This window comes from Mobula hypostoma, chromosome 7, assembly GCF_963921235.1.
Source record: "Mobula hypostoma chromosome 7, sMobHyp1.1, whole genome shotgun sequence".
Taxonomy (NCBI): Eukaryota; Metazoa; Chordata; class Chondrichthyes; order Myliobatiformes; family Myliobatidae; genus Mobula; species Mobula hypostoma.
In genome coordinates this window covers 140,586,750-140,607,354 of record NC_086103.1, presented here as the reverse complement: position 1 = coordinate 140,607,354, position 20,605 = coordinate 140,586,750, and the positions used below count along the sequence as shown (strand labels likewise).

General features: G+C 42.2%; 1 protein-coding gene across 4 annotated transcripts in view; it reads left to right on the top strand.

The window, feature by feature from the left end:
• LOC134349591 (radixin) overlaps window positions 1-20,605 on the top strand; it is a 93,588-nt gene that overhangs the window by 29,568 nt on the left and 43,415 nt on the right. For 3 of the 4 annotated variants that reach the window (XM_063054147.1, XM_063054148.1, XM_063054150.1), the window contains 2 exons: window positions 18,737-18,820; window positions 20,447-20,542. In XM_063054147.1, the coding sequence (XP_062910217.1) occupies window positions 18,737-18,820; window positions 20,447-20,542 (180 nt within the window). Of the gene's footprint in view, window positions 1-18,542; window positions 18,632-18,736; window positions 18,821-20,446; window positions 20,543-20,605 lie in introns of those variants that run through there. The other variant, XM_063054146.1, reaches the window with a different exon arrangement.

Genomic DNA, 20,605 nt, shown 5'->3' with positions numbered 1-20,605 from the left:
GTTATGTTCTAATTGTGTACTTCCATTGTTTCTCATTCAGTAAAGACCAACATATTCCTTAATGCAGTCCTTGCTCCTGCATACAGCATCTAGTTTGTGCTGAAATTCCTAATTGATTCTAAATGGTGTTCTTTTCTAGTGGTATCTAGCAAATGGTGTTGAAACAAGGCCAACTATGATCTTTCAAACTGCTCATCAGTGTACTTCCTATTCCTTATGTTAACTTTATAACAGTTAAACATTGTCTATGCTCTTCATAAGTAGTTGATCATATTTAAGAGCTTCATTAAGATTTCTTGGTCCAGACTAAAATTGCATAATTTTTCAGCATGCACAGGCTTTGATATTGTCAAGTCTTATTTCGAGTCTTTCTAATTCCAGCGCAAATGATTTGCTTGCATTGTATTAGTTTTCGCTATCCTGTCATAGTGTACCTTTTTAGGGTTGCACTTACTGTTTTTGAAATAAAAGTTGAAATTTCTGATCTATCACAATGAACTGCTTGTCCATCTTAAATTCATTTCCAGCTGTTGATTAATTGACTACTTTGCAGGTTGAGTGGGTTGATTACTCCCCTAAAATCCATTATTGCACATCGACATCATGCAGTACTGTGCAAAAGCCTTGGGCAGATGTAAAAGAAATTGGGTAAAGTGAAGATGCTTTCAAAAATAGTGAAATGAAAAATTTCTAAATAAAAAAAAAATGGTTAAGACAGTAAACTTAAAAAAAAACAAAATCAAAACAACATTTGGTGTGAACACCCTTTGCCTTTGAAACTGCATCATTTCTCTTAGGTACAGTGTCGTGTAGTTTTATAAGAAAATCAACTGGTGAGTTGTTCCAAGCATCTTGGAGAACTTGCCACAATTCTTCTGCAGACTTTGGCTGGCTTGCCTGCTTCTGTCTCTCCATTTAACCATATAACAATTACAGCACAGAAACAGGCCATCTTGGCCCTTCTAGTCCATGCTGAACTCTTACTCTCACCTAGTCCCACCGACCTGCACTCAGCCCATAACCCTCCATTCCTTTCCTGTCCATATAGCTATCCAATTTAACTTTAAATGAGAACATCAAACCTGCCTCAACCAGTTCCCTCTGCTCCTGGCTTGCTTTCTGGATACCCTTGCTTATGAAGAACTTCTTGATGTTCTCCTTGGTGGCTTCCCACCAGAGAACCGGGGAATCAAAGGTTTTCAAGGTTCTCCAATCTGTGTACTCCTTATCTAGTTCTACCAACATGGAATATGAGGTGTTAATCCCCTAATCTGTGTCTAGCCTCAACTTCACAGTACAGAAAGCCATGGGCAGCATGTCAGTATGTGAATGGGGAGTGGTATTAAAATCACTGGCTACCAAGATATACTGGTTATTGCAGCAGAAAGAGTGAAGGTGCATCAATTAGTCAGCCAGGCAGCATCTCTAGGGAGAGGCACAGTGAATGCCCCAGGCCGAGACCCCTTGCCAGAGTCCTGACGAAGGGTCTCGGCCCGAAACGTCGACTGCACCCCTCCCCAGAGACGCCGCCCGGCCTGCTGCGCTCACCAGCAACCCCGATGTGTGCCGCCTGAACTTCCAGCATCTGCAGAACTCCTCGCGTTTGTGCATCAATTAGTGATCCCCAAATTTAGTTGGGTCTCACCGATGTAGAGGAGGCTACACTGGGAGGGAGAGTGATTAAGGAAGAGGTGTAGGGATAGATGTAACACTTATTGTGGTTGCAGGGTGTTTGGCGGATGAGAGAGTCACAGCGAGAGTGATCCCTGTGATAAATGGAGGCGGACGTGGAGAAGGAGATGTGCCTGGTGGTGAGATCCTGGTAATCCCAGACACCTTTGATGATGATGAGATCAGGGCTCTGTGGAGGCTATATCATTTGTTTCAAAATTCCTTATTCTTTTCACTGAAAGTAGTTCTTTATAAACTTGGGTTTGGGGTCATTGTCCTGAGGCAGAATGAAGTTGGGAGTGATCAGATGCCTCCCTGATGGTATTGCGTGATGGGTGAGAATCTGCATGTACTTCTCAGCTTTGAGGGTTCCATTAATTCCGAGCAGGTCACCAACTGTCTTTACAGAAATGCAGCCCCAATCCCGTAGGGAACCTCTGCCATGCTTCACTGTTGGCTGTAGATACCATCCATGTTGCACTCCCCAGCTCTTTTACGGACAAATTGCCTTCTGTGTGAGCCAAAAATTCCAATTTTAACCAGTCGGTCCAGAGTACCTGCTGCCCTTGTTCAGCAACCCCAGTCCTGTATTTTTGTCCGTAGGTGAGATGCTTGGCTTTGTTTCCACTTTGGAGGAATGACTTTTTGGCAGCAACTCTTCTCTGTAGAAGACTTCACTGGATTGTGGGGCTGTACTTGGGTTCCAGTTGTTTCTGTGAGTTCAGAGCTGATAGAAGTCTTGGACAATTTGATTGCTGCTGCACTTAGTTTCTGTGGCCGACCACTGTTTCTGGTCCTCAACCTTGCCTGTTCTTAGTGCTTCTTCAGAAGAACTCAGACAGCACATCTTGAAACCCGTCTGCTGTGAAATTTTTGCTTGTGAAAAACCTTACTGATGCAAGGTGACCACCTGTCTTGCCATGGTGTGAGAATTGTTGATTTGAAGATTAAACTGTCATATCTGCCACACCCTCATCTTTTAGTTTGGTTGTCCTTTACCCAGTTTGATTCCTTCTAAACGCATTTCTGTTTCAGTTAATCAGTTTAGTTCATTCAACTCATCATGTCATTGATCATTAGAATCCTGTTTCTTATCTTTGTTTAATCATACACTGGGCTGTATAGAAAGTAATCAAGTTTTTATTTGAAAAGTGGTGAGATACAAAAATTCTCTAGCACTTATTTGGAAAATGAATAAGACTTTTGCATTGTGCTATATATAAAGTGTTTTCTTTTGTGCATTGTTATTAATAAGAACAAGGGAGTTGCAAACCAGTAAAATTGCAATGCACAGTAAAATTCTAACCCATTATATTTGGCTCTTTGTACTGATGACATTCAATGGTTCAGAAAAGCTGTTCCTATTAAGATCCCATATTTAAATCATTTTTTTAATAAGGTACATCATTATTTGTGGAAGTAGAGCTGTAGTTGGACCCCCCCTCCCCACCCCCAATGTAGTTTAAAGGTCAGTGTGTGAACTAGGATCCTGGTTTGTTGAAAGGGAAAGTGTTAAGGCTCCACATCAGAACTGGAAAGGGAAAATAAGTTTGAATTGTAGAAGAGATGGAGGAATGGATGGAAGAGTCTGAGGAAATATCTGTGGTAAGGCAAGTCCTGAGCTGCTGTGGAATAATTTCCAATGGTCACCTAGTCAATAGCTGAATGAATGACCTCAATCCTCAGCTTATTCCCAAGGTAACTTGGACCTCATGCTACCAAACTTTGAATAACCTTCAACCTGAAATATTAACTGTCTTATGCAGATACTGCCTGACTTGCTGAGTGTCATGCATTTTCTGTTTTTAAATTTCACATTTCCAGTATCCATAGCTTCCATGATTTTTTTTTAAAGAAATGTTTTTACCTCTTTGGTATTTGTGAATTTTTTTTGCAGTTTTGCTTGTCTACCATGTTCTCTGAGAATGAACTACATAGTTGTAAGGTGCCCACAATATGATTAGTGCATCTGAAGGAAATTTGCTTTAGAAAAATATTTTAACAAGAGATTTGCTGTTTTTATTTGAATTTGTCTAAACCTCTAAGCCTCCAAAATACTTGGTTCCTTGTCTATTTCCTTCAAGGCAGTTGTGATGTTTTCATGTAATTTAGACATTTTGGGTCAAGAATGTGTCTCTGCCTTTTCCAAATTGCTTTGGGGCTTAGATTTCACTAGACCCGTGACTGAGCGAATGGAATGTGAAAGCATGTTGACATTAAACTATACATGTCTTTTCAATTGATGTTGGGGCTGGGTGGTTGAACTATGTGTCTTTGCGCTGCAGGCACAACCCTGTGTTGACCCTTGCAGAATTCACAAATCACTAAACAAAATGAGATCAGAGTAACACTTGCTTTCTCTAGAATTTGTGGTGTGGGGTAGAGGGGCTGGAATTTGGCAACTCTATCGACGCATGCATCAAGAAGTTAATGAGGCTTCGTATTATGGAAAATCACAATACAGACCCCTTTCTACGAATGCAACCATTTATTTGCAAAGGTTGCCTGTATCCTTGAGATTTTATAAATCTTATATGATTTAGAACTTTTTTTCTAAAACTCATAGTTGGTATCAGTTTTTAATGTTCTTTTTAAAAGTTCCATTATTCAGCTAGTGACATTAAGGGTTATTGTAGCATAACTTTCCCAGAGAACTGACTGAAAGGCTAGTGATCAGCTGTGGCTTTGGCTTGTGTGGCTACTTGTGGGCGTTGTGATATTATAGGTGAACTGGTTTCATTTAATATCTGACTATACAACAAGCCTCTAATGTGAAAATAGGTCTATATTTGTTTCATGTACAGTATAGTTTCAATACTGACTGGAAAACTCGTATGCATGTAAACATTTTAGTTACTTGATACTTCCCTCAAAAGCTGTTCCTAGAATTACAGCAGAATGCATTGTGTGCTGTGTCGTATCAGGTTCCACTATGAATGTGGAATTTCATGAAGCTTCTGAAAGTTTGACCTATTCAGTGTAGGGCACCCAATCCACTGTTATCCTTGTAGCCAATTCCCTAGGACATCTTGGAAAACCTTGCTAATTTGTGGCAGTCATTCACATTATCTCATGCCATTCCCCAAAAGTCAAGATTTTTTGACTACTATAAAATCCATAATCAACCAAGGATGTAAAGTGCATTAACTATCTATAACTACAGGTCAGTTTATGGTTATATTGCACAGGTACCCGTTGCCTGAAATGTCTTGGTTATTGCTTGCATTTGCTTAGTTCTTTTGCTGTTAATTGGCATTCAATTCCTCTTTTGTCAGAAATCCAAGCTTGGTTAATAACAAATGGTTGGATTTCAGGCATACTAGTATTTACTGTCTGTGTGTATGGAATTGTACTGTTGAACTTTTGGTGTATTACATTTTTTTAAAAAATGTGGTTCATATCTTCAATATGCTTTTCTGGGTGAATGCTGCTTGAGTACTATTTAATGTTCTTTCTTCTTGTGCTTATAGGATTTTCCCCAGTTATCTTTTTAGTTCTGAGATCTTCCACCTGAAGATTAGTTAGTAAGAAGTTGTGCATCTGCCCTCAAATGTCATGGGGTCAAGTGCCTGTAGTCCATCTTAATTCTATTATCTACACCCAGGATGATAGCTGTTGCTAACTATAGTGTCATTCTTAACTTTGTACAGAAGTTAATAATACAAATACACACAGCCTATAAAATGGGATTAAAGATAAATATTCCTTACAAATGTGTTTGCATGAGGGCTAAGAAATGTTTGCAACACAAAATGCTGGAGGAACTCAGCAACTAAGAAATGTTTTCAGGTTTTTGTGTTGCTTTTAAATACCTTATGCTAAATTGAAGTGAACGAGTTGCATACATAAATAAGTAATACTACATTTTGATTTTTTAATATAATTGAACATTAAGCACAAACCAGTGCCAGGTTATTTAACCAGATTATTTCTCCACCAATCTTTAATTTGAATGTCTTTCAGCATTGAGAACCCCTAATTCTATGGCACTAAGCTGTTCGTAGATTCATAATTCTTTTAGTTGTGTTTTTTAAAAAAAATTGAATAAATGTAGATATTCTTCTGAGTGTTTGGAGGGGGTAGGGAAGATAAGCAAATCCTTTTAAAAGGAATTAGTATACACTGGTGCATTCTCTTATTGAAGAAATCAAATGCATTTTTGCAAATCTACACCATTTAAAATTCTTTTGTAAAAAAAGCTACATGCAGAATTGTGAGAATGGAAAGCTGAAAGTATATTGTTGTTCAATCATTTTTCTTGTATGAAAAAGTATTTTCAATCATTTTGTCAATTTTTGGATTGTGGCTACATCACTAACTTCCCTCACAGAAAATTTTTCTAACACTAATGAATTTGAGTTTCAGATCAGGACTAATGGACTGAGGGGGAATCTGAGAATTTCTTTCATTCAGAGACTAATTGGAGTCTGGTACTTCTGGTGGAGGCTCGTATGTTTGTAACACTTAAGTATACAGTAGTTCGACTGCTTGGGTATTGAAGAGCCTGGACTAAGTGTTGATAAATGAGGTTTGAATAGGTGGATATTTGATAGTTCATGTGGTCATGGTAGCTGAAGGGCCTCCTGTCCAGTACTCTGCATGGCTAAGAAATTGTAGGTGTAGCATGGAAGAAGAGCTGTATTTTGCAGATCAAGTTATATCTCTCCATTCTGGTAAACACTAGTATGTTTGTCTTGCTAATCAGAGACCACACATTTATTGTGTTCATATTGTTATTTCAGCTCTGAGATTGACTTGTAGTAAATGTACAAGCATTATGCATGTTTCAAGGTTGTGATGTACTAATTATTTTCCTCTAGCAGTTAATCTGAACCCAGTATAATTCTCAGTATGATTAGGTTCAATAAAGGGTCAGTAGCTTCCCCAGTTAAACTAAAGGCTGCATTGAAAATGCTCTGGGAAACTGCAAAAGGGCTTCTCCTTGGACTAATAGGCCTTGGGATCTAAACTGCCTTGTAAGGCAATAATCCATTATTTTAGTAAAAGACTAATTAGTTCTTTTTGGGACAATGTCAACATTATTAACTACATTAGAAATGTAATCTGTCTCAAGTTATACAGTTAATATGCCAAACATTTGAGTTTTTTCTCTTATTTCCTAAGTCTGAATTGTCTGTAGATTTGCACTTTGGTAAGCATGTTAATGTGTACAAATGTGATTTGTAGCAATGGTTTAGCCTGCACTCTATGATTTAAAATTTGAGTAATATGAACTTGAAAGTAATATACCAAGTTGAAAAATCTGTCTTGAAGTTAACGTAGTTTGGCAGAAAAATGGCAATTTTACAAATCCCACATGTTTTTTGCCTCATTTTTGATTTGTATTCTTGTTTTGTCTGGCATGTGCTTCCAGAATGAGTTGTATTTCAAAGGAATGGTTGAATTGCCAATCTCACAATCCAAACTAATGAGGTGGAGATCATAACTATTTTCCATATGCAGTCAATATTACATTAGAAAAGTGGGGAGTTGCAATCAAACCTGGGAATGGACTCCCTCAAGTACAATGGAGATCCATCATTTGGGGAAGAAAAAGGTGTGTGAGATGAGAATGCAGCATTGAAGTTTTTAAACTATGAAGTAATTTGGAGTTTGATGAATTGAATTTTTGATGTAATAATAATGCTAATACTTAAAGTGAGTGGAGCAATGTTTCCTTTCCATTTGTTCTCTCCCATTGCCTCTTTTTTCTTGCAATTATTTAATGTCATTTTTAAACTCCAATCAGTTTTAAACATGACAGCTGTTACCTGTTAACATTTAATATTTTAAGGTAATGAGCAGGGTCGTGGAACCCATCCAAATTTACAAAAACCTAAAAAAAAAAGTCAATTGCCAATGGTTAACATGACGCTAATACTGCTGTCTATATTATATATGGTGGTCATTTCTCTATCACACTTCACTCTGGCTTGCAATTCCTAAGCCTAATTTTCCTTTTTGCAAACTCATGTGGTTCATATTAAAAAAAATTCTTCCAGAGAAAATGTTTATTTGATCTTGACTGTCACTTAAAATTCAATAGTGGTAGGCTTCCCTTTTTTTAAGGACAATCCCTAAATTTGTATTTACTACAACCTTGGATCATGATTTCTGTTGACTTAATATAAGCTATGCAGAATTTTATACTGGTTGTGCATGAAGCAGTTCTTAAATTTCAATTTTGAGAAATGATTACGTAAATGATTCGGAGAAGGAAGTCTGAGAATCGGAGCGGGAGTGTGGAGGAAGCCATTTTTGAATTTTTCGTTTTTTTTCCATTGGCGTTCAGAGGGGCGGGACTGCGCAGGCGTGTGACATCGGGCAGTGAAGCGCGGAAGATTTAAAAGGAACACAGCCTCTTACAGTGGGCAGCGTAGTTTGCGAGCTGCGGAGTGAGCCGGGAGCAGAGTGAAGGCTTAAGGGCTTCAGCTCAATGGGCTTAGGCGGAAACGGGAGAGGCGAGGAAGGTTTGGTATTCATTTTTTTTGTTGTTAATTGAAGAGAGGGACAGTATGAGTGTGAGGGTAGCTTGTTGTTCTCGGTGCCGGATGTGGGAGGCCCTGGGGTCTCCAAGCCTCCCAGACGTCCACACTTGCGCCAGTTGCATGGAGATGCAGCTCCTAAGGGAACTGGAGCTGCAGCTCGATGACCTTCGTCTGGTCAGGGATAGAGAGGAGTTACAGGCAGGTGATCACACCGGGGCCATGGGAGGCAGACAAGTGGGTCACGGTTAGGAGGGGGAAGGGGAATAGTCAGGTAATAGAGAGTACCCCGGTGGCTGTGCCCCTTGACAATAGGTACTCCTGTTTGAGTACTGCTGGGGGGGACAGCTTACCTGGGGGAAACGACAGTGGCCGTGCCTCCGGCACAGAGTCCGGCCCTGTAGCTCAGAAGGGTAGGGAAAGGAAGAAGAGGACAGTTGTAATAGGGAACTCGATAGTAAGGGGGTCAGATAGGCGATTCTGTGGACGCAGTCCAGAGACCCGGATGGTAGTTTGCCTCCCTGGTGCCAGGGTCCGGGATATTTCTGATCGTGTCCAAGATATCCTGAAGTGGGAGGGTGAGGAGCCAGAGGTCGTGGTAGGTCCTGAAAGGAGAATATAGGGAGCTAGGAAGGGAGTTGAGAAAAAGGACCGCAAAGGTAGTAATCTCGGGATTACTGCCTGTGCCATGCGACGGTGAGAGTAGGAATGCAATGAGGTGGAGGATAAGTGCGTGGCTGAGGGATTGGAGCAGGGGGCAGGGATTCAAGTTTCTTGGATCATTGGGACCTCTTTTGGTGCAGGTGTGACCTGTACAAAAAGGACGGGTTACACTTGAATGCTAGGGGGACCAATATCCTGGCGGGGAGATTTGTGAGACTAGGAGAGAGGAGCTTAGTTCACAACAGGGGGATGGGAACAAGTGCAGAGAGACAGAGGGGTGTAAAATGAGGGTAGAAGCAAAAACTAGTAAGGTGAAAAGTAAAATTGGCAGGCCGGCAAATCCAGGGCAAAAATCAAAAAGGGCCACTTTTCAACATAATTGTATAAGGGCTAAGAGTTTTGTAAAAGCGAGCCTGAAGGCTTTGTGTGTCAATGCAAGGAGCATTCGTAACAAGGTGGATGAATTAAAAGTGCAGATTGTTATTAATGAATATGATATAGTTGAGATCACAGAGACATGGCTCCAGGGTGACCAAGGATGGGAGATCAACATTCAGGGATATTCAATATTCAGGAGGGATAGACATGAAAGAAAAGGAGGTGGGGTAGCATTGCTGGTTAGAGAGGAGATTAATGCAATAGAAAGGAAGGACATTAGCCGGGAGGATGTGGAAGTGATATGGGTAGAGCTGCATAACACCAGGGGGCAGAAAACGCTGGTGGGAGTTGTGTACAGGCCACCCAACAGTAGTAGAGAGGTTGGGGATGGCATTAAACAGGAAATTAGAAATGCGTGCAATAAAGGAACAGCAGTTATAATGGGTGACTTCAACCTACATATAGATTGGGTGAAGGGTGCTGAGGAAGAGGATTTCTTGGAATGTATGCGGGATGGTTTTTTTTTTGAACCAACATGTCGAGGAACCAACCAACGAACAGGCTATTCTAGACTGGGTATTGAGCAATGAGGAAGGGTTAATTAGCAATCTTGTCGTGAGAGGTCCCTTGGGTAAGAGTGATCATAATATGGTGGAATTCTTCATTAAGATGGAGAGTGACATAGTTAATTCAGAAACAAAGGTTCTGAACTTAAAGAAGGGTAACTTTGAAGGTATGAGATGTGAATTAGCTAAGATAGACTGGCAAATGACACTTAAAGGGTTGACGGCGGATATGCAATGGCAAGCATTTAAACTACAACAACGTGGATGAACTACAACAATTGTTCATCCCAGTTTGGCAAAAGAATAAATCAGGGAAGGTAGTGCACCTGTGGCTGACAAGGGAAATTAAGGATAGTATCAATTCCAAAGAAGAAACATACAAATTAGCCAGAAGAAGTGGCTCACCTGAGGACTGGGAGAAATTCAGAGTCCAGCAGAGGAGGACAAAGGGCTTAATTAGGAAAAGGAAAAAAGATTATGAGAGAAAACTGGCAGGGAACATAAAAACTGATTGTAAAAGCTTTTATAGATATGTGAAAAGAAAAAGATTGGCTAAGACAAATGTAGGTCCCCTACAGACAGAAACAGGTGAATTGATTATGGGGAGCAAGGACATGGCAGACCAATTGAATAACTACTTTGATTCTGTCTTCACTAAGGAGGACATAAATAATCTTCTGGAAATAGTAGGGGACAGAGGGTCCAGTGAGATGGAGGAACTGAGGGAAATACATGTTAGTAGGGAAGTGGTGTTAGGTAAATTGAAGGGATTGAAGGCAGATAAATCCCCAGGGCCAGATGGTCTGCATCCCAGAGTGCTTAAGGAAGTAGCCCAAGAAATAGTGGATGCATTAGTGATAATTTTTCAAAACTCTTTAGATTCTGGACTAGCTCCTGAGGATTGGAGGGTGGCTAATGTAACGCCACTTTTTAAAAAAGGGAGAGAGAAACCGGGGAATTGTAGACCGGTTAGCCTAACATCGGTGGTGAGGAAAATGCAAGGGTCAGTTATCAAAGATGTGATAACAGCACATTTGGAAAGCGGTGAAATCATCGGACAAAGTCAGCATGGATTTGTGAAAGGAAAATCATGTCTGACGAATCTCATAGAATTTTTTGAGGATGTAACTAGTGGAGTGGATAGGGGAGAAGCAGTGGATGTGGTATATTTGGATTTTCAAAAGGCTTTTGACAAGGTCCCACACAGGAGATTAGTGTGCAAACTTGAAGCACACGGTATTGGGGGTAAGGTATTGATGTGGATAGAGAATTGGTTGGCAGACAGGAAGCAAAGAGTGAGAATAAACGGGACCTTTTCAGAATGGCAGGCAGTGACTAGTGGGGTACCGCAAGGCTCAGTGCTGGGACCCCAGTTGTTTACAATATATATTAATGACTTAGATGAGGGAATTAAATGCAGCATCTCCAAGTTTGTGGATGACACGAAGCTGGGCGGCAGTGTTAGCTGTGAGGAGGATGCAGGGTGACGTGGATAGGTTAGATGAGTGGGCAAGTTCATGGCAGATGCAGTTTAATGTGGATAAATGTGAGGTTATCCACTTTGATGGCAAAAACAGATTATTATCTGAATGGTGGCCGATTAGGAAAAGGGGAGGTGCAACGAGACCTGGGTGTCATTATACACCAGTCATTGAAAGTGGGCATGCAGGTACAGCAGGTGGTGAAAAAGGCGAATGGTATGCTGGCATTTATAGCAAGAGGATTCGAGTACAGGAGCAGGGAGGTACTACTGCAGTTGTACAAGGCCTTGGTGAGACCACACCTGGAGTATTGTGTGCAGTTTTCGTCCCCTAATCTGAGGAAAGACATTCTTGCCATAGAGGGAGTACAGAGAAGGTTCACCAGATTGATTCCTGGGATGGCAGGACTTTCATATGATGTAAGACTTGATCGACTAGGCTTGTACTCTCTGGAATTTAGAAGATTGAGGGGGGACCTTATTGAAACGTATAAAATTCTAAAGGGATTGGACAGGCTAGATGCAGGAAGATTGTTCCCAATGTTGGGGAAGTCCAGAATGAGGGGTCATAGTTTGAGGATAAAGGAGAAGCCTTTTAGGACTGAGTTGAGGAAAAACTTCTTCACAGAGTGGTGAATCTGTGGAATTCGCTGCCACAGGAAACTGTTGAGGCCAGTTCATTGGCTATATTTAAGAGGGAGTTAGATATGACCCTTGTGGCTAAAGGGATCGGGGGTATGGAGGGAAGGCTGGTACAGGGTTCGGAGTTGGATGATCAGCCATGATCATACTGAATGGCGGTGCAGGCTCGAAGGGCCGAATGGCCTACTCCTGCACCTATTTTCTATGTTTCTAAGTAGTGTGCGTTTTTTTTGTTGCACAGAACTCTGCAGCTGAGTGTAAATTTACATTCCAAACCCACTCATGTCCTAACCTGCTTGAAAAATTTCTTTCAAACTGATGTACATTGCTGATTGTCTGTTGATACAGAATCTAACAGAATTAAAAATGTAAAAAAAAGCACTTGAAGGGATAAAGATGAGCTGTGTGAGTGATAAGTACATGATAGTTGCGGTATGGAAAAATGTGAAGTTTTGGTGTGCAAAACAAAACTTTTTGAAGTGGTGAAAACAAGTAACATTCAAAGAGACCTACATATCCACGTATCCAGCTCTGAATTCTGGCTTTGTAAAGGGAGGCAAAGAATAGCTTTTTTTGAACGCAAACAACTGGAATTCTGCAGATGCTGGAAATTCAAGCAACACACATAAAAGTTGCTGGTGAACACAGCAGGCCAGGCAGCATCTCTAGGAAGAGGTGCAGTCGACGTTTCAGGCTGAGACCCTTCGTCAGGACTAACTGAAGGAAGAGTGAGTAAGGGATTTGAAAGTGGGAGGGGGAGGGGGAGATCCAAAATGATAGGAGAAGACAGGAGGGGGAGGGATAGAGCCGAGAGCTGGACAGGTGATAGGCAAAAGGGATACGAGAGGATCATGGGACAGGAGGTCCGGGAAGAAAGACAAGGGGTGGGGGTGACCCAGAGGATGGGCAAGGGGTATATTCAGAGGGACAGAGGGAGAAAAAGGAGAGTGAGAAAGAATGTGTGTATAAAAATAAGTAACGGATGGGGTACGAGGGGGAGGTGGGGCATTAGTGGAAGATAGAGAAGTTGATGTTCATGTCATCAGGTTGGAGGCTACCCGGACGGAATATAAGGTTACAAAGAAGGTTCACCAGATTGATTCCTGGGTTGGCAGGACTTTCATATGAAGAAAGACTGGATCAACTAGGCTTATACTCGCTGAAATTTAGAAGATTGAGGGAGGATCTTATTGAAATGTATAAAATTCTAAAGGGATTGGACAGGCTAGATGCAAGAAGATTGTTCCCGATGTTGGGAAAGTCCAGAATGAGGGGTCACAGTTTAAGGATAAAGGGGAAGCCTTTTAGGACTGAGATGAGGAAAAGCTTCTTCACCCAGAGAGTGGTGAATCTATGGAATTCTGTGCAGCAGGAAACAGTTGAGGCCAGTTCATTGGCTATATTTAAGAGGGAGTTAGATATAGCCCTTGTGGCTAAAGGGATCGGGTGTATGGAGGGAAGGCTGGTACAGGGTTCTGAGTTGGATGATCAGTCATGATCATACTGAATGGCAGTGCAGGCTCGAAGGGCCGAATGGCCTACTCCTGCACCTATTTTCCTATTTTCTATGTTCCTCCAACCTGAGTGTGGCTTCATCTTTACAGTAGAGGAGGCCGTGGATAGACATATCAGAATGGGAATGGGACGTGGAATTAAAATGTATGGCCACTGGGAGATCCTGCTTTCTCTGGCGGACAGAGCGTAGGTGTTCAGCAAAGCGGTCTCCCAGTCTGCGTCGGGTCTCGCCAATATATAAAAGGCCACATCGGGAGCACCGGACGCAGTGTATCACCCCAGCCGACTCACAAGTGAAGTGTTGCCTCACCTGGAAGGACTGTTTGGGGCCCTGAATGGTGGTAAGGGAGGAAGTGTAAGGGCATGTGTAGCACTTGTTCCGCTTACACGGATAAGTGCCAGGAGGGAGATCAGTGGGGAGGGATGGGGGGGAACGAATGGACAAGGGAGTTGCGTAGGGAGCGACCCCTGCGGAATGCAGGGGGGGGGGAGGGAAAGATGTGCTTAGTGGTGGGATCCCGTTGGAGGTGGCGGAAGTTACGGAGAATAATATGTTGGACCCGGAGGCTGGTGGGGTGGTAGGTGAGGACCAGGGGAACCCTATTCCTAGTGGGGTGGCGGGAGGATGGAGTGAGAGCAAATGTACGTGAAATGGGGGAGATGCGTTTAAGAGCAGAGTCCAACATATTATTCTCCGTAATACCACCCCACCAGCCTCCGGGTCCAACATATTATTCTCCGTAATACCACCCCACCAGCTTCCGGGTCCAACATATTATTCTCCATAATACCACCCCACCAGCCTCCGGGTCCAACATATTATTCTCCATAATACCACCCCACCAGCCTCCGGGTCCAACATATTATTCTCTGTAATCTGCTCTCACTCCATCCTCCTGCCACCCCACTAGGAATAGGGTTCCCCTGGTCCTCAGCTACCACCCCACCAGCCTCCAGGTCCAACATATTATTCTCCGTAACTTCCGTCACCTCCAACGGGATCCCACCACTAAGCACATCTTTCCCTCTCTTCCCCCCCCCCCCACTCTGCATTCTGCAGGGATCGCTCCCTACGCAACTCCCTTGTCCATTCGTCCCCCCCATCCCTCCCCACTGATCTCCCTCCTGGCACTTATCCGTGTAAGCGGAACAAGTGCTACACGTGCCCTTACACTTCCTCCCTTACCACCATTCAGGGCCCCAAACAGTCATTCCAGGTGAGGCAACACTTCACCTGTGAGTCGGCTGGGGTGATATACTGCTCCGGTGCTCCCGATGTGGCCTTTTATATATTGGCGAGACCCGACGCAGACTGGGAGACCGCTTTGCTGAACACCTACGCTCTGTCCGCCAGAGAAAGCAGGATCTCCCAGTGGCCACACATTTTAATTCCACGTCCCATTCCCATTCTGATATGTCTATCCACGGCCTCCTCTACTGTAAAGATGAAGCCACACTCAGGTTGGAGGAACATAGAAAATAGGAAAATAGGTGCAGGAGTAGGCCATTCGGCCCTTCGAGCCTGCACTGCCATTCAGTATGATCATGACTGATCATCCAACTCAGAACCCTGTACCAGCCTTCCCTCCATACCCCCGATCCCTTTAGCCACAAGGGCTATATCTAACTCCCTCTTAAATATAGCCAATGAACTGGCCTCAACTGTTTCCTGCTGCACAGAATTCCATAGATTCACCACTCTCTGGGTGAAGAAGCTTTTCCTCATCTCAGTCCTAAAAGGCTTCCCCTTTATCCTTAAACTGTGACCCCTCATTCTGGACTTCCCCAACATCGGGAACAATCTTCCTGCATCTAGCCTGTCCAATCCCTTTAGAATTTTATACATTTCAATCAGATCCCCCCTCAACCTTCTAAATTCCAGCGAGTATAAGCCTAGTTGATCCAGTCTTTCTTCATATGAAAGTCCTGCCAACCCAGGAATCAATCTGGTGAACCTTCTTTGTAACCTTATATTCCGTCTGGGTAGCCTCCAACCTGATGGCATGAACATCAACTTCTCTAACTTCCGCTAATGCCCCACCTCCCCCTCGTAACCCATCCGTTATTTATTTATATACACAGATTCTTTCTCTCACTCTCCTTTTTCTCCCTTTGTCCCTCTGAATATACCCCTTGCCCATCCTCTGGGTCCCCCCCCCCGCCCCCCCCGTCTTTCTTCCCGGACCTCCTGTCCCATGATCCTTTCATATCCCTTTTGCCTATCACCTGTCCAGCTCTTGGCTCCATCCCTCCCCCTCCTGTCTTCTCCTATCATTTTGCATCTCCCCCTCCCCCTCCAACTTTCAAATCCCTTACTCACTCTTCCTTCAGTTAGTCCTGACGAAGGGTCTCGGCCTGAAACGTCGACTGCACCTCTTCCTAGAGATACTGCCTGGCCTGCTGCGTTCACCAGCAACTTTTATGTGTGTTGCAAAGAATAGCTTTGCTGGTTGCTTTTTTGATTAGAAATCTGTGGTCAGTGGTATACCACCAAGGATTGTATGTGGAACCCTTAGTAATGTTTGTGACCTGGATGTGAACGAGGAGGTACGATTAGATAACATGGTCTTGTAGGTAAGAGGAGGGTTGTTGGACTGTAGCACAATCAGGATCTGTGAATGGGAAGCTGGGCAGAAGAATGGAAGTTGGAATGTAATCCTGTCAATTGCATAGTGATGCTCTTTGAAAGGTCGAATAAAGGTTTGACTTAAACAGGTAAGGCCCATTTTATGGTTGATGAATAGAGGGAACTTGGGATACCAGTCCTTGTATCCAGGCAGATAGTGGTGCAGAGGGCACATGGGGTGGGGGTTTGTTTTATTCAGTCATGGCACATAATATATTTTTAAAAATGGTCACTTTATAGAACATTGCTTGGGCTACACTTGGATTAATGTGTGTAGTTCTGGTCACAACACTATAAGAGCAAAATTGTACTGGTGAAGATGCAGAGGAGGTTTGCCAATATGTTGCCTAGATTGAAGCATTTCTGTTATATGCAGAAATTGAGTCTGTTTCATCTAGAGCTGAGGACGGAATGACTCGATAGAAGTATACAGAATTGTGTGTGTGTGTGTGTGGGGCGGTGGTGTGAGTAGATAGGCAGAACCTTTCCAATGGTGGAGGTATCTAAAACAAGAAGACATAGGAATAAAAACAACAGGAATTCTGCAGATGCTGGAAATTCAAGCAACACACATCAAAGTTGCTGGTGAACGCAGCAGGCCAGGCAGCATCTATAGGAAGAGGCGCAGTCGACGTTTCAGGCCGAGACCCTTCGTCAGGACTAACTGAAGGAAGAGTAAGGGATTTGAAAGCTGGAGGGGGAGGGGGAGATGCAAAATGATAGGAGAAGACAGGAGGGGGAGGGATGGAGCCGAGAGCTGGACAGGTGATAGGCAGAAGGGGATACGAGAGGATCATGGAACAGGAGGTCCGGGAAGAAAGACGGGGGGGGGGGTGACCCAGAGGATGGGCAAGAGGTATATTCAGAGGGACAGAGGGAGAAAAAGGAGAGTGAGAGAAAGAATGTGTGCATAAAAAAGAGTAACAGATGGGGTACGAGGGGGAGGTGGGGCCTAACAGATGGGGTACGAGGGGGAGGTGGGGCCTAGGAATAATACATACATATGAATAAGATGAGTTAGAGCCTCTAAAACCTATCATTGAGTTTGTTTACAATGGATATTGTGGAAATGGAGTAGTATGGAGACATTTCAGGAAAATGTTTTGGGGGCAGAAGTATGGTTTTGATAAATTGTGGAGAAAGCTCAGTTTAATGGCAGACTGTGTACAGAGAAGCAAGGAAAGTGCGGTACAGGAACATGACCTGTGGCCCGCCATGTCAGCAGAAACCATGATACCAAATTAAAATAATCCCATTTGCTTGCATGTGGTTGGTATTTCTCTACTGCCAATCAGTTTGAATCTGATGAAATGCCTCTGAGCTTTGCTTTGCTATCCAATCTACTCCCTTCACTTTTCTAATTAACATAAAATCTAAGCACTGTATAGAATTACGGGCAGAATACATGGCTTTGAAGTAAGCACTGAATTATCTGTGGACAGACAAGAGAAAATCTCCAGATGCTGGAAATCTAAGCAACACGCACAAAATGCTGGAGGAACTCAGCAGGCCAGACAGCATCTATGGATAAGGGTGCAGTCGACGTTTTGGGTGGAGACCCTTCCTGCCGAAGGGTTGACTGTACTCTTTTCCATAGATGCCACCTGGCCTGTTGAGTTCCTCCAGCATTTTGTGTGTGTGTTGCTTTAATTATCTGTGGGCCTGTTTCTTTAACATTTAACACTACATAATAGTGGAAAACACTTGGTTTGGTTTTAAAATGGCCTAATTTTCCACAAAGGAAAAGTGGGAAATTTGAACAAAAGTGGACAACTTTGTGTGTGGCACCTGGAGGATATGTCAATCCTGGAAGAATGGAAGCTGAAGTTCTTGATTCAATGAACACAGTGCACGAATATGTATGCTCATAGGATCCCAGGATCTGCTAAAACATGAAGTACTCTGTCGTCTTCCGTTCTAAGTACAATGATATTTGACTATGGTGCAGTTTTGCATTCCTAGCAACCCAAGGTTTGAAATTTCCCACTTTGTTTTAATCAGAGGTTGCTTGCGGAGTTTGTCAATGGGAGTACTTGATGCAATGGGTTTTAAAGGATGGTATCCATGATACTTTGTTTTGCAGAGGCACAAAGTCACTTAGCAGTCTAGACATGAAGTAAATTGTTATTTGTAGAAAAATATTATTTTATGATGCTCTGGGGTATGTCATGGATTTTCAAAATTTGCTACATTGGTAATGTTTGAAATTGTTCAGTCTGCTTGCAGGATAGAGATGGTAGAAACTTAGGGTGTTTCTAAAATATTGCAATGAGGAATGACCTTGATTATTTGTATACAGCCCATAATTGTATTGTATCCAGAAAATATACTGGATCCTGATTCTGAATTAATGTCCTGATTTTTCTCAGTTTTGAAAGTGTAAGGTTGTTTTTCTTTTCGTAGCCTAACCGGTAATTGGCACGTCATGTGCCACTAATTCTTTTTATAGATGAATGCAATCCCCTGATGCTTCAGTCTGACTTCAAAAATATTTTTCTTCTGGGACAAATGGTTATACTTGACAGGTCTTACATAAATGGCACTTTCAGGCTGTTCAAAATGGAAGAGGGTTAAAATGCTGGTCCCTTACCAGACTGCAAAATTAGTTAGTATTTTCACGATCTCTTTTCCTTTCTATCTTCCTCTTTCCCCTTTTTTTTCTTTCTTAACAGCATTAGTTTAACGGATGTAATTCTCTACCTGTTTACAGATCAATGTACGGGTTACTACCATGGATGCAGAGCTCGAGTTTGCCATCCAGCCAAATACAACTGGCAAGCAGCTCTTTGATCAGGTAAGCACACAGTTATTTACAGTTCACTCTTGTGTGCAGCTTAATTTTTATATTTAAGTGTATTTGAAGATTATGAAGTAGTGAAGTTCTAAAGTTGCAATTTAACACTGCAATTCCCATTTGCATTGTGTTTTGAACAATAGGAAAAAAACAGAAGTAATAAACTATGTCAAACAGTTTGGATTATTTCAGGGCAAGTAGAATTAATGAGAATGTTTCAAAATAGAATAGATTGCTGAATCATTTTGTGAAGGTTGGGATTAGAGTAGGATTTGAATGAAGGACAACAGTCTTTTAAAGCAGATGTGTGATGCAAGAACATTGAGAGATTTTAAATTGTGGATAATGTGTTTAAATTCAAAGTGTTGAGAAAGGAGACGAGACTATGTTGGCAAGCAGATTCAATATCAGCATAAACTTTCCGGATTAACTGCTTTGTCATTTAAATGTCAGTCAATATCTAGTGTGGAGTTCAAAAGGCTGCTGAGGAGGGAATTTAAGAATGAATTTGGAACTAATAAAGTCAAGATACAGGAATGGAATAAAATCAGTGGTGCTATAATGCTAGCCTCTGGGGAATGTTCTGATGTAACTCAGTACAGTTAGTGAAGAGGATCAAAACAGATGGGTTTATTTGGTATGTACAGTATATGGTATGGCAGTTGGTTCTTGGTTAGGAAAAAAGTTGTGTAAAGGAAGGGGATGCTTGATATGGTCCCAATATGATTTAAATGGGACTGGGTGGCGAAGTAATAAGTGTAAGTGCAAGTAGAAATGGGAACCAAACTTTTGGCAGTTGAAAGTGATCTTCAGGGGAAGTGGTGAGGATATAAAAATGATGCTGAATGAATAACGCTTCCTACATCTGTGTTGTGTACATCTATTTACCCCTTTCCTCTGGCTTAAATAGGGTTCGCAATAGCGTATCTGGTCATCTTGCACACATTCTCCTTGGGCAGTTTGCAAAAATAAAGGAATAGAAAGATTTAAGCATCCCAGTTCGATGTTGGAACTGGGTTAAATGGCTTTGTCTGGTTCCTTTGTTGCTGCAACCATTTGGTACCATCTGCAATGCTGTTTAGAAAGTAAGATGAAATGTATTCTTTGTGATACTTTCCAGTAGGAATAGGCGAAGGGGCGGGGGAAGAAAATGCTGGAAATACTGAGCAGGTCAGGCAACATCCATTACACAGAATACTCTGCAGATGCTGGTGTCAAAGCAACACTCACAACATGCTGGAGGAACTCAGCAGGTCGGGCAGCATCCGTGGAAACGATCAGTCAACGGTTCCACGGATACTGCCTGACCCGCTGAGTTCCTCCAGCGTGTTGTGAGGCAGCATCCATTGTTAGAGGAAAGAGTTCACATTTCAGCTCTGACTTTCATCAGAACAATTGGTCTTTCCAGGAATGCTGGCAGATGAACAAATTTCCAGTGTTCGCAGTGTTTTTTGCTTTCAGTGAAAAGTTATGATTTAATACTAAAAGTATTGCTAAAAGAAATACCAAAATCATGTGTTATGAATTGGAATAGGATGGATTTCTGGTTATAAACTAATCTTCAGCCTTGGTATAAAGATATAATGCTGTTTACTTATTAGTGTGACTATATTGATTTTCTTTCAGGTTGTGAAAACTGTTGGACTAAGAGAAGTGTGGTTCTTTGGCCTACAGTACATAGACAGTAAAGGTTATACTACATGGCTGAAGTTGAACAAAAAGGTATTTTTTAAAAATAATGTTTAAGGGGTAGAAATGTATCAGCCAAGGAACTTTGAAAATGTG